We start from the raw sequence: 14,770 nt of genomic DNA on the forward strand, positions 1-14,770 counted from the left end.
TTCACCGCTGTCCTTCAGGGATGTCCTAGAAAGGGGCTGTGGTGCTGTGGCTGTCCACTTTCAGGTGGTGCCTGCATATCATGCAGAACCATCAGTGAACCAGGCCCTGGTCTTCTCTTCCTCTGTCAGCTGATCATAGGGAACTCTCCATGAGGCCATCAGTGCAGGCTGGAGAAGAGAAGGCAGGGTGGCAGGAGTGGAGACCATGGGCATTTGAGCTACTTCCTTGTGGAACGTACTTGTTCCTTCAGGACCATCTCAAGCCTGATCACGTATATACCACTTCCATTTGATGATGGAGTGCTGCTGTGCACAGCCCACTTCATGGCTAGATGGGTCAGAAAGCACCCAGTTCATGATAGGCAGTTCAGGTCGCATGGTGACTTGATGACCCATAGTTAATGACTATGATGAACCATGGTACAGTTTCCACCAAAGCCCAGTAACAGGCCAACAGCTGTCTCTCAAAAGGAGAGTAGTTATCTGCAGAAGATGGCAGGGTCTCGCTCCAAAATCCTAGAGGTCTCTGCTGTGATTTACCTGTGGGGGCTGTGAATCTCTGTTTTTATAATTCAAATTAGTATTTTGCCCATTCGACCTAGAAGTTTTCTGCTTGTATAAATTAAGTAGGAATGCAGCAGGCTTCCTACCAATTTCACTTCTAGGAACACCATGATTAATTAGCCAATGCCAGAGCTCTACACAAGTCAGACTATTCTGGTTGCTGCTTTGCCACTGCTGTTCATGACAGTAGCTACGCCCCCTTGCGTTTGATGGTTGAGTGCCGCCACTTGGCCCCTGCCACCTCAGTATTCAATTATTCCCATTATATTTAAATTTTGTAGTTGAGTAACTGTGGTTCCCACCATTAGATCTGACATACTAAGAAGAGCAATTACAGGGCTCTTCAAAGATGCGGGTGCTGCCCTCACAAATGTATTTCAAAAGGCATTGGTCAAGAGTATGTCTTCTGGACCCTCCCAGCTGAGATGAGTAGGTCTAAAGTGACTAATCCACTCCACCATCCCAATCTCCCTAAGCCTTGGGATCCCTTCCTCTACATTAAAGCAAGGGAGATCAGGCGTTTCCAGCTCTCTCACAGTGGGCCATCTTCTAATCCATCTTTCAGCTAACCAAGCAAATAAACTATTGGAAACTTTTTTAACTCCCCAAGTTGCAACAGTGAATGCTGAGTCCCTACTTAGTGGGCCCAAATCAATAAATTCAGCCTGATCCAACTCTGTGTTCCTTCCACCATTATCCCATACCCTTAATATCCATTCCCATGGCTTGTTTTCCAGATTTCCGTTTATATAAATTAGAGAACTCGGTTTTTTTTTCAAGTGTAGCACACCTCCTCATGGGTCACACTCTCAACCTCACCCTCTAGGGGCCCACTGAGACTTTAACTTAGTTATAGGTCTAGAAGCAAACGGGTGTTGTGGGTGGCTCCTGAGGAGACTCAACATTATCTTGCCTGGCAACTGCCTCAGGGGAGGGCATCAATGTTATCTCAGGCAGTGCAGGGTTCATCTCCTCAGACAAAGGCAGGAAGGCTGATGGCAGCATGGGTTGGGGAGGGGTTGTTTCCACTACTGGGGATGGGGAAGCTGTTCCTTCTGACAAAAAAGGTTCATCAGAGTTTACAAACCTCAATGTCCCCAGCTTCATCAGGGTCCTCCCACACGTCCCCATTCCAAGTGTTAGGGTCCCATTCTTTTCCAATCAGTGCCCTCACTTTAACAGCAGACACCTGGCAAGGCTGTGCATGCATCTTTCATTGCAGGTCAGCCACTCGCATGAAGAGCTTGTGACTGTCTACTCTCATTCAGGGCAATCTTAGCAGATTTGAGGCTTAGTATCTGCTTCTGAAGCCGGGGGACAGAATCCCTGAATTCATCATTTTCTTTCATCACTTTGTCCAGTGAACTTAGGAGCAACCAACCAACTTCATTACATTCGTTGGTTCTCCACATATAGTCAATGGTATTATGTATAGAGTCACTAAACTGCTTGCCTCTCACATATAGTAAATCAGGAGTGTCAAATGCATTTATTTTGCATAACTCTCTAAACAGTTCATGCCAAGAACTATCAGTGTGCTCCATAATATTAGAAGTAGAGTCCTTAGCATTTTTGGGTCTTACCATTATTAAGCAGCCAACTCCAGAAACCCCCAAACCAGTGAAAGAACTCTATCCTTAATATTCTGTTCCTGTAGAACCACTCCTGGTACCAAAATCTGTATTAGTCAGGGTTCTTTAGAGGGACAGAACTAGTAGGATATATATAGGAATAATAGGAGATATATATATATATATATATATATATATATAATATATAACAAAATACATGTATATTATATATAATACACATATATATGTAACTCCTATATATATATATATATATATATATATGAGTTTATTAAGTATTAACTTACACGATCGCAAGGTCCCACAATAGGCCGTCTGCAAGATGAGGAGCAAGGAAAGCCAGTCTGAGTCCCAAAACTGAGGAGCTGATGTTTGAGGGCAGGAAGCATCCAGCACAGGACAAAGATGTAGGCTGGGAGGCTAGACCAGTATCTCCTTTTCACACTTTTCTGCCTGCTTTATATTCACTGGCAGCTGATTAGATTGTGTCCACCAGATTAAGGGTGGATCTGCCTTTCCCATCCCACTGACTCAAATGTTAATCTCTTTTGGCAACACCCTCACAGACACACACAGGATCAATACTTTATATCCTTCAATCCAATCAAGTTGACACTTAGTATTAACCGTCACAGATATTTTTAACATCTGTGTCATATGTAATGCTGGTTCTGTTGATTGCTTTGTCTCTTGGGAATGCTTTGTTTTTCCTTGCCTTTTCCTATGCTTTGTAATTTTTTTGTTGAAAGCTGGATATCTTGTGTAGGACTGCAGACTAAGTCAAATAGTTTTTCTGCCTGGAAATGGGCACATTTTTCCTTCTGCTAGGCCTTTAATGTGGGAGATTTGAGTTAATATAGTCCAGAGATGGGTTGAGTTTGAGGTTTGTTGTTTCTGTGGTATCATCAGTGCACCACAGGCTTCAAATTCCCTTAGCAATACCTTATTTTTCCCTTAGCAATATCTTATTTTTAGAGTAGGAGCTGGTTTGCCAGAGGGATTTTGTGTCTTTAGGTCTTCCCTTTGCATAACATTTTAAAAGAGTCTGTCATCAGCAGTATTCCATTTGTTACTTATTACAGAAGAGTTGGAGGGGCAACAGTGTTTTCTATTGTTCTGATGAAGCCTCAAGCTTAGACATGCACAGTGGCTAATGCCTATAATCCCCAGCACTTTGGGAGGCCCAGGCAGGAGGATCGCTTGAGGCCAGGAGTTTGAGACTAGCCTGGGCAACATAGTGAGACCGTGTCTCGTATAAAAATTTTTAAAAATTAGCCAGGTGTGGTAGTATTTGCCTGTAGTCCCAGCTACTTGAGAGGCCGAGGTGGAAGGATTGCTTGAGCCCAGGAGATTGAGGCTGTGGTGAACTCTAACACCACTGCACTCCAGCCTAAGCCACAAAGCAAGATCCTGTTTCTAAATTAAAAAAAATAAATGGCTGGGCGCGGTGGCTCACGTCTGTAATCCCAGCACTTTGGGAGGCTGAGGTGGGTGGATGACCTGAGGTCAGGAGTTTGAGACCAGCATGATGAAACCCCATCTCTACTAAAAATACAAAAATTAGCCAGACGTGGTGATGCATGCCTATAATCACAGCTACTTGGGAGGCTGAGGCAGGAGAATCACTTGAACCTGGGAGGCAGAGGTTGCAGTGAGCCAAGGTTGCACCATTGCACTCCAGCTTGGGCAACAAGAGTGAAACTCCATCTCAAAGAGAAAAATTAATTAATTAATTAATTAAATAAATTCAGTCTTAGGCTTCATTATGTCCTTTGATCTGGTGTGTTTGGTCTTTAGTGCTCCTGCCCACCCCTAGATGTAGTCCAAGGCACAAAACGCAGTTCTGCCCCTTCCCCAAGATGCAATGGCTTTCACCAGTGCCCCAAAGACAGCAGCGTTTCTTGGCCCTGATCCACACAGATGAAAGCATATATTCCCTAGAGGAGACAGGCAAGGTTTAGCGCCTTCCTATAGTGACTGCTGTTCCCCTCCCTGAGTCCTGTACCATGAAGGTTTCTTTCTCAAGACTCCCACCAGTCTTTTGTGTGTGTACCTGTTGGGGTACCTGAAGAAAAGTGTGCAAGAGTTTGTGAACTTAGACTCTAAGTCTGCTGCCTCCTGAGCCTCCACACTGTCTAGCCAGCCAATACTTAGCTTCCACCAGTTTGATATTTATTCTAGCTGTATCATTCTTAGCTTGTGGCCGTATCTGCCCCAGGTGAGAAAGTGCTTAAATCCCATTGCATCTCTCCTGGAAGGCTCTGGGTTTGAACTTAGTTTGGCTGGCTTTTTTTTTTTTTTTTCTTTTTTTTTTTTTTTTTTTTGATGGAGTCTTGTTCTGTCGCCCAGGCTGGAGTGCAGTGGCGCGATCTCAGCTCACTGCAACCTCCACCCCCGGGGTTCAAGTGATTCTTCTGCCTCAGCCTCCCGAATAGCTGGGACTACAGGCGCATGCTACCACGTCTGGCTAATTTTTGTACTTTTAGTGGAGACAGGGGTTTCACCATATTGGCCAGGCTAGTCTTGAACTCCTGACCTCAAGTGATCCTCCTGCCTCGGCCTCCCAAAGTACTGGGATTACAGGCATGAGCCACTGTGCCTGGCCTTCCTTCTTTTTTTCATTGGAAGGGTAGGAGCAGTTCTTTGACCTTCTGCATCCCAGATCACAAAAGTCCTGATTATGATGTATTTGTGATTGTTTTGTTTGGTACTTTTGGTTTCTTTCTTTTTTGTTCCTTTTTTCTTCCTTTCCTCCTTTTTATTGGATTAATTTAGTTTTTTCTTTCACTTTCTCTGTACTGGTTTGACTCTTATAATTTCTTTTGTTTTCTATTAATGTTTACTACCTGAAAAAAATTGAAAATGCTTACCTGGGTGAACAAGGTCTAAAGTTAGTCATCATCTCTGTATCCTTTCCAAACATTTATAAGGGGCTGTAAATAACTTCATGTGTTCTTCTGTCTTACAAGTTATTATTGTACATCTTTTAATACCTCCAAACTACTAGATATTATTATTATTATTTTATGGAGTCAGAGCTTATCTGGATTTGTTCACCTGTTAGCCAATTATTTTTGCTCTGAATTCTTTTTTTTCTATTTAGTTTTTTTTTTTCTTTTTTAAATAGGGTCTCACTGTTTTGTCCAGGCTTGAGTGCAGTGGCTGTTCATAGGCTCCATCGTATCTCACTACAGCCTCAAGCTCCTGACCTCAAACAGTTCTTCTGCCCTAGCCTCCCAAGTAGCTGGGACTACAGGCTGCTCTCTCTTCTTATATTTGACAGTTTCTGGTTTCCATCCTGCGTTCTAAATCTGTCACTTTTTTTTTTTTTTTTTTTTTTGAGATGGAGTCTTGCTCTGTCACCCAGGCTGGAGTGCAGTGGTGCAATCTTGGCTCACTGCAGATCCTGCCTCCAAGGTTCACGCCATTCTCCTGCCTCAGCCTCCCGAGTTGGGACTGCAGGCACCCACCATCACACCTGGCTAATTTTTTGTTTGTTTTGTTTTTTTTTAGTAGAGACAGGGTTTCACTGTGTTAGCCAGGATGGTTTCGATCTCCTGACCTTGTTATCCGCCCGCCTCGGCCTCCCAAAGTGCTGGGATTACAGGTGTGAGCCACCACGCCCAGCCCACTTTCTTAAAATAAATTTACTTTTCTTTCTTGTATGATAGTTTAGCTCAGTATACTACTATAGGGTGAAGTTTCTTTTTTAAGCATTATGAATTTTTGCTCTTGAAATATCTGCTAGACATTTCATTACCCTTCCTTTATAGATCTCGGTTTTTCCCTTGATTTGCCTCTGTAGCATTCTAAGTTTTGTTACAGTATATCTTGGTGGGGATTTATTTGTTTTTATCCTGGTTGGAACTAGTTGTGTTTCCTAAATTGTAGATTTATATCTTTTATTTCTTAAATTGTAAAAAATTCTCAACTATTACCATCTCTTAAACCATCATATCTCACTTTTTTTTTCTATTTTATCCTGCAGCCCCTATTAGGTATATTTTGGACCTTATTCTCTTTTCTGTGTCTAATGACCTCTTCTGGGACACTAATTATTTCTTCAATATAGCTGATCTCCAATCTAACCCATTCATTGAATTCAGTGGCTGTATTTATAGAAATTTTCTTTGGTTATTTTTCTGATTTGCTTAATGTTTTTTTGATAGTGACTTGGTCTTTGCTTATGTTTTGGCATCTTCCTTTTGTCATTAATACTGTAATTTTAGACATAACCTGTGTTGTGTGAAGTCCTATAATTTCTTATCTCTAGAGTTTTTAAAATATATTTTTTCTGTCTGCTGTCTCTCACTCATGGTCAATTCTTGGGTTTTATGTGTATTATTTATCAAGCATGATGTTGAATTATGGTCTTGTATTCAGGGATGCAGGGAAGGGTTTTATCTGTGGAAATTATTTGCAGCTTATGTCAAAGATGGGTCCCTCTGAAGTGTAGTTATTTGTTTTAATGGTAGCAGGTAAGACAGTAAAAAGAGGCTGTGATACATTTTGAATATGGTACTAGGAAGTTTAGTTAATTTTGTAGACAGACTTATTTGTTGATTCAAAATGAGAAAGAGGCCAGGTGCAGTGACTCATGCCTGTGATCGCAGGATTTTGGGAGACCAAGATAGGAGGATCACTTGAGCTCAGGAGTTCAAGACTGGCCTGAGCAACATAGCAGGACCTTGTCTCTACTAAAAATAAAAAAAATTATCTGGGCGTGGCGGCACATGCATGTGGTACCAGCTATTCAGGAGACCGAGGTGGGAGGATAGCTTGAGCCTGGGAGATTGAGGCTACAAGTGAGCTATGATTGTGCCTCTGCACTCTAGTCTGGGCAACAGAGCAAGCTCCTGTGAGACCCTATCTTAAAAAAAAAAAAAAAAAGAGAGAATGAGAAAGACTAGAGTATGTGTTACAGGAAGATAAGTAAAAGTAAAGATAAAGAATGTTCTAAGTGGTTGAAAGTTTTGGAGCTTACATCTATTAGATGATCTACATTTTTTCATTAAAACTGGAGGGGGGATCTTTTTCATAGGGCGAGGTAAAGTAGGTATAATAATGGCAACAACTGAACATTTATTAAGGATCTAAAATTTCCCGGGTGCAGTGGCTCATGCCTGTATCTCCCAGCACTTTGGGAGGCTACTTGAGGTTAGGAGTTCGAGACCAGCCTGGCCAACATGATGAAACCCTGTCTCTACTAAAATACAAAAATTAGCTGGGCATGGTGGTGGGTGCCTATAATCCCAGCTACTTGGGAGGCTGAGGCAGGAGAATCACTTGAACTCAGGAGGTGGAGGTTGCAGTGAGCCAAGGTCGTGCCACTGCACTCCAGCCTGGGCAACAAAGTGAGACTGTCTCAAAAAAATGAAATGACATGACATGACATGACATGACATGACATGATTGTGTGAGACTGCTTTCATAAACTTTTCTCCCATAATCTAATCTTCACAACATAGCCTCAAAAGGCAAGTAGTACTATCTCTACTGAAATTTGGCAGGATTAAATAATTTGGCCAAGTTTTAAGAACTGTTAAATGAGAAGTTAGATTTTTACTTCTTTATGTTATGAAAGTCCCTACTATTTCTTTCAGGCCTCTGATAGAATAATTTAGGGTTGAGAGAATTCAGGCTGGGTCATACCTGAATGTGAAAACTACCTCATGTTAGTTCAAGGTCTATATGTTTTTTTAGCACATTCTGTAATTATAATACAATAAACAGCTAGCATTTATTGCTACATATTAGGCCCTGTTACACATATTATCTCATTTAATTCTGAAGACACCAAACTGAGAAACAAAGTATTTTATATGCATTTTTCAAATAAGGAAATAGAGACTCAGAGATACTAGCTTGTTTGCTTAATGGCCAAATTTTAAAACCAGGATTCAAAATCTGTGCTTATAAAAAGAGACTGTGCTAGACATTGAGAGCGTGTAGAAATACTCATATGCCGTATTGTGTGACATCAAGTTTACAGCCCAATAAATAGTGATGGTACCTTTTTTTTTTCCCTTTCCTTTTTTTTTTTCTCTGAGACAGAGTCTTGTTGTCACCCAGGCTAGAGTGCAGTTGCGTGATCTCAGCTCACTGCAACCTCCGCCTCCTGGGTTCAAGTGATTCTTGTGCCTCAGCCTCCCAAGTAGCTGGGATTACAGACGTGCACCACCATGCCCGACTAATTTTTGTATTTTTAGTAGAGACAGGGATTCACCATTTTGGCCAAGTTGGTCCCAAACTCCTGGCCACAAGTGATCTGCCCACCTTGGTCTCCCAGAATGCTGGGATTACAGGCATGAGCCACTGCACTGGGCATGATGATACCTTTTGACTGGTTTGTGCTTTCTTTCTAGAACTGGAAAGAGGAATTAAACTCACCATTCCTGTATCTATCCACTTTGTACTCCCATTGCCAATCTTAGAAAGGAATACCTTCAGTTATGTATAAGCATTTTTATAGTTTACAGCTATTTTTTGTGTAAATGGTATATTGAGCTATGTTGAGAGTAATATTGACAGTATGCATTCCTTTGGATGACTTGATTTTATTTATTTATTTTTTACTTTTTTTTATTGTTTTTTTTGAGACGGAGTCTCACTCTGTCGCCCAGGCTGGAGTGCAGTGGCGCGATCTCGGCTCACTGCAGGCTCCACCTCCTGGGTTCATGCCATTCTCCAGCCTCAGCCTCCTGAGTAGCTGGGACTACAGGCGCCCGCCACCACGCCCGGCTAATTTTTTGTGTGTGTTTTTAGTAGAGACGGGGTTTCACCGTGTTAGCCAGGATGGTCTTGATCTCCTGACCTCGTGATCCGCCCCCCTCAGCCTTGAATGACTTGATTTTAAAGGCAGTTTTATCTTATTTTTTAATGTTGAATTGTTGAATAACACTGACCTATAACTAGTAATGTTTTTAATAATGTTGTGGTATAAAATGGATAGGTAATTTTTTTAAATTTTTAGGTCTTGTATCTATAGTCTGAGTATTTATATTTCTTATTATTAGAACCAGATCAATAGTAACCATCTTCGAAGAGCAGAACAAGAGGTGATTAGCCTACAGGAGAAAGTGCAGTATCTTTCTGCACAGAACAAAGGACTCCTTACTCAATTAAGTGAAGCAAAGCGCAAACAAGCAGAGATTGAATGCAAGGTAAATATGTCAACTAACTGATTTTGTTTTTTGTCAATATAATAATGCCTTTTTTTGTTTGTCTTATCGTGATTAGATTATCTTAAACACAAAACAGAAAAAGCTCGTCCTATTTTCTACTTTTCCTGAACTTGTTTTGGTAGTTGCTTTCAGACCAGGTTAGCTCATCTTGCTTCTGGGGTGGATTTCAGTCAAGAAACATTTTCAGTCACTTCCTTGGTTAATTTAATTTCCTGGATTGGCATTTACTAGTATTTCTTTACAGTTTTTATTTTGACTGGTAACCCTTTAAAACCAGAGCTTTTAATGGCTTGATCAAAAAAGATGGGTCATTTAGAGAGGTTAGGGCTCCTCTGCTTTGATTTGTATCTTATTAGTGGGCAGTTAACGTTGATACGTGTTTTCTGGATAGACTAGAGAGCAAAAGAAATGTGTATGTACCAGTGTGTTGGGGAAAATGGGTATATTACCCATTATTACTTTAATCAGTTATATACTTTTACTTTTTTGTGAGGCGTTTGGATTCAAAAAGCATCAGAAGTATTTGAATGCGAGTACATTCTTTCCTGAAATAAATTTACAGTATAGCAGTGGTGAGGGAGTGGGGGAAAGGCAGTGAGATGGAAAGAGAGGAGGGAGGGTTTGGTGTGTGTGTGTGTGTGTGTGTGTGTGTGAAATAACTAAAGAGATGACTGTAGACTGGGAATTAGAATGGATTACTAAAGGTAAGTTATGGGATTTAAAAAAATAAACTAGGCATCCACCTTTCCATGGTGAGATAGTAGGAATGATGCCCTTTAAAGATTCCGGCCTTATTATTGTATAAGAAATGAGACTTTTGATGGCATATATAAAGCTGTAATTCCACCAGCTTATTCTGGTGTCATTAAAAACCAAGAGTGAAGCTTGAATGGTTTATTAGTGTCACTGAAATCCAGAGATGAAATTACATCCTTATAAATATGCATGGCTGTTACAATGTATACTGACAGAAATCTGTAGGCAGTACTGAAATTCGTACTAAAAGCACAGTCACTTTTGAAGGATATGACTAAACTAATTTATAAATAAAATAATATTAAATGCGGTTGTATCAATCTGATTTGTCATACCAATAGCTGATTTTTTATGATGCTAAATTGCCTGTGTTGACATCTTATAGATAACTAAATTTAATCTTTTATTTATTATTGGTGTTAGTTTTCCTTAAACATATTTTGATAATGGTGTTACTAGATTTAATATTGCTCCTCAAATGCCTTAGTACCTGTTGAGCAAAGTAAGTGTTCTTTGGAAATAAATCTGAGGAACTTGCTGTTGAAAATGATAATTTTCTTTGAACTTGTCTAAGTAATGGGCTCAGATTTAGAATATTAGAGGATTTTATGAATATGGGATTTTATTTAATTTTTAATTGTTCATTAATACCTCTGTGAAGTATGTTACAGATGCAGATTCTGATATCTCCCCTGTGTTTAAGCTGTGTGTTAATTTATTCAATCTTTCATGATGCCTTTTGCAGATATTGAGAAGGACCAATGTATTGTTACCCTAGCACCTAGTACATTCTGATTAAATGTGTATATTTTACCCTGTTATGTTGGAATGATTCAGGAACAAAGTTAATTTTTCAAGAAAGCCAGTCCTTGAATTATATAAATCTGATTCATTTTCATTTAGTATTATAAGATTATAGCTTATGATTAATTTATAATTATTAAAGCTTTTTTATTTTTTATTTGTGTAAAATATGTGGATATTGTTTATCATATTAATGTTATTTTCCCTCTCAACTTAATTTGAATGTTCTCAGTTAAAGTTGAAATATTAGAAGCCTGTGAACCCCAGTTTCAAAATGCAAAACACTCTAAAACCCTAGAGTTTTTTCATAAATTTCACATAAATTCCTTTGGAGGTGAAACTTAATTTGAATTGATATATGGCCATTTATAATTGTTATTTATTCCACTTGATGTGAACATTTATATCTCACTGCTTCATTGCATGCACTGAGCATATTGTTTCATTATGGATGCTGCCTTAGACCCTGCTGGATAATACTAATATATGGTTTATGCAACCTATTTTCTAAAATCTGAACTCCAAACACACCTGGTTTATTTTGTTTTGGTTTGGTTTACCACACTAGAATAAGGAAGAAGTGATGGCTGTGAGGCTCCGGGAAGCAGATAGCATAGCTGCTGTGGCTGAACTACGACAACACATTGCTGAGCTTGAAATCCAGGTACCATATGAAAATAATAAAGTACATGTAAAAATATAGTTTCTTCTATCCTGTTTGTCTGAACAGTAACTTACTCTTTATCCTCATGACTGTGATTCTTTTTTCAATAATCATTCATTTCCAACTTTATTTTTTTATTGTGGTAAAACAGACATAAAACTTACCATTTTAAAGTATACAGTTCTGCGGCATTAAGTATATTTGACATTGTTGTGCAGCCATCACCACCATCCATGTCCAGAACTTTTTCATCCTCCCTAACTGAACCTCTTTGCCCATTAAACACTAACTTCCCATTCCCCCAGCAACTGGCAACCACCAGCAACTGGAAACCACCATTCTACTTTGTCTCTATGAATTTGACCACTCTGGCTACCTCATATAAGTGGAATCATACAATACAGTCATATGCTGCATAAGGACATTTCAGTAACGGACAGCATATATGGTGATGGTCCCATAGGATGATAATGAAGCTGAAAAATTCCTTTTGCCTAGTGACTGTAGCCATCATTATGTTATAGTGCAACACATTACTCGAGTGTTTGTGATGAGGCTGGTATAAACAAACCCACTGCACTGCCACTCATAAAAGTGTAGCACATATAGTTGTGTATAGCACATAATACTTGATAATAAATGACTATGTTACTGGTTCGTATGTTTGCTATTTGTTGTTTTGCTGTACTAATATTGCTATTTTAGAGTCTAATTCTACTTATACAAAAAAAGAGTTAACTCTAAGACAGCCTCAAATCCTTCAGGAGGTTTTCCAGAAGGCATTGTTTTCATAGGAGATGACAGCTTCCTGTGTGTTATTGTCCCTGAAGACCTTCCAGTGGGACAAGATGTGGAGGTTGAAGATAGTGATATTGGTGGTGCTGACCCTGTGTAGGCCTAAGCTAATATCTTAGTTTTTAACACAAATGTTATAATTTTTTTTTTTTTTTGAGACAGGATCTCACTCTGTTGCCCAGGCTGGAGTTTAGTGGCACAGTCATAGCTCACTGCAGACTCCAACTCCTGGCTCAAGCAGTCCTCATCAGCTTCCCCAGTACCTGGGACTACAGGCACACATGACCACACCCAGCTTATTTATTTATTTATTTATTTATTTAGTAGCAATGAGGTCTCACTTTGTTGGCCAGGCTGGTTTTGAACTCCTGGGCTGAAGTGATCCGCCCACCTCTGCCTCCCACAGTGCTGGGATTACAAGCATGAGCCACTGCGCCCAGCCTTAATTTTTTTTTAACTTAAAAAATTTTTTTGTTCATCAGGTGCAGTGACTCATGCCTGTAATCTCAGCACTTTGGAAGGCTGAGGCAGGCAGATCACTTGAGCCCAAGAGTTTGAAACCAACGTGACCAACAAAGTGAGACTCCCTCTCTACAAAAAATACAAAATAAAAGTAGTTGGACCTGGTTGTGCACCTATAGTCCCAGTCCCGGTTACTCAGGAGGCTGAGGTGGGTGGGTTGCCTGAGCCTGGGAGGTCAAGGCTGCAATAAGCCATGATCACACCACTGCACTCCAGCCTGGGCCACAGAGTAAGACCCTGTTTCAAAAAATATATTTATTAAAAATTAAAATTAAAAATAGAAAAAAGCTTATAGAATAAAGATATAAAAAAGAAAATATTTTATACACCTGTACAATATGTTTGCTAAGCTAAATGTTATAAAAGAGTCAAGAAGTTTAAAAAATTGAAAGTTTATAAATAAAGTTACAGTAAGTTAAAGTTAATTTATTATTGAAAGAAAAACCATTTTTTATAATATTATAGTATATGTACAAATTTTCTTCATTTTTAAGGCTGAATAATATTCCATTGTATGTATACACCACATTTTTATCTATTCATTCATTGATGGACATTTAGGGTGCTTCCATGTTTCAGCTATTGTGAATAATGCTGCTATGAACACAGGTGTACAAATTTCTCTTCAGGTCCCTGCTTTTACTTCTTTTGGGTACATAGAAGTGGAATTGCTGTATCGTATAGTAATTGTTTAATTTTTTTAAGAAATTGCCATACCATTTTCCACAGAACCTGCACCATTTTACATTTCTACCAGCAACACATGAGGATTTCATTTTTTCCACATTCGCACCAACACTTGTTAATTTTCTGTTGTTGTTGTTTTTATAATTACCATCCTAATGGGTATGAACTCATTGTGGTTTTGATTTGCATTTCCCTAATGATGAGCTATGTTGGGCACACTTTCATGTGCTTATTTCACATTTATATATCTTCTTTGGAGAAATGGTTATTCAGGTCCTTTGCTTAATTGAACCAGGTTGTTTTTGTTTTTGTTGTTGAGTTATAGGAGTTATTTATATATTCTTAATATCACTTTCTTATCATATATATGGTTTGCAAATATTTTCTCCCATTACATTTGTTGCCTTTTCTCTGTTGATAGTGTTTTTATCACAAAAGTTTTTAATTTTGCTGAATCAACTTACCTGGATTTTTGTTTGTTTGTTTGTTTGTTTTTTTGGTGTTGTTGACTGTGCTCCAAGTCCTTTTTTTAGTGAAAATTTATCACATTTCTGTATTATCAAAACTATCTTCAAAATAAAATTCAAAGCTTTAAAAATAAATATGTTTTTATGGCTGCATAGTATTCCATGGTGTATATGTGCCACATTTTCTTAATCCAGTCTATTGTTGTTGGACATTTGGGTTGGTTCCAAGTCTTTGCTATTGTGAATAGTGCCGCAATAAACATACGTGTGCATGTGTCTTTATAGCAGCATGATTTATACTCCTTTGGGTATATACCCAGTAATGGGATGGCTGGGTCAAATGGTATTTCTAGTTCTAGATCCCTGAGGAATCGCCACACTGACTTCCACAATGGTTGAACTAGTTTACAGTCCCACCAGCAGTGTAATACTATGCAGCCATAAAAAATGATGAGTTCGTGTCCTTTGTAGGGACATGGATGAAACTGGAAAACATCATTCTCAGTAAACTATCGCAAGGACAAAAAACCAAACACCGCATGTTCTCACTCATAGGTGGGAATTGAACAATGAGAACTCATGGACACAGGAAGGGGAACATCACATTCCGGGTACTGTTGTGGGGTGGGGGGTGGGGGGGGCGGGGACAGCATTAGGAGATATACCTAATGCTAAATGACGAGCTAATGGGTGCAGGAAATCAACATGGCACATGGATACATATGTAACAAACCTGCA

The 14,770-nt window shown here is 39.3% G+C and overlaps 1 protein-coding gene across 5 annotated transcripts in view; it reads left to right on the top strand.

Moving 5' to 3' along the window:
• EVI5 (ecotropic viral integration site 5) overlaps window positions 1-14,770 on the top strand; it is a 289,476-nt gene that overhangs the window by 172,445 nt on the left and 102,261 nt on the right. For all 5 annotated transcript variants that reach the window (XM_032155352.2, XM_032155353.2, XM_058439572.1 and 2 more), the window contains 2 exons: window positions 9,170-9,316; window positions 11,466-11,561. In XM_032155352.2, coding sequence (XP_032011243.1) covers window positions 9,170-9,316; window positions 11,466-11,561 — 243 coding nt within the window. The remainder of the gene's footprint in view (window positions 1-9,169; window positions 9,317-11,465; window positions 11,562-14,770) is intronic.

The sequence above is a fragment of the Hylobates moloch genome, unplaced genomic scaffold, assembly GCF_009828535.3.
Source record: "Hylobates moloch isolate HMO894 unplaced genomic scaffold, HMol_V3 SCAFFOLD_5, whole genome shotgun sequence".
NCBI lineage: Eukaryota > Metazoa > Chordata > Mammalia > Primates > Hylobatidae > Hylobates > Hylobates moloch.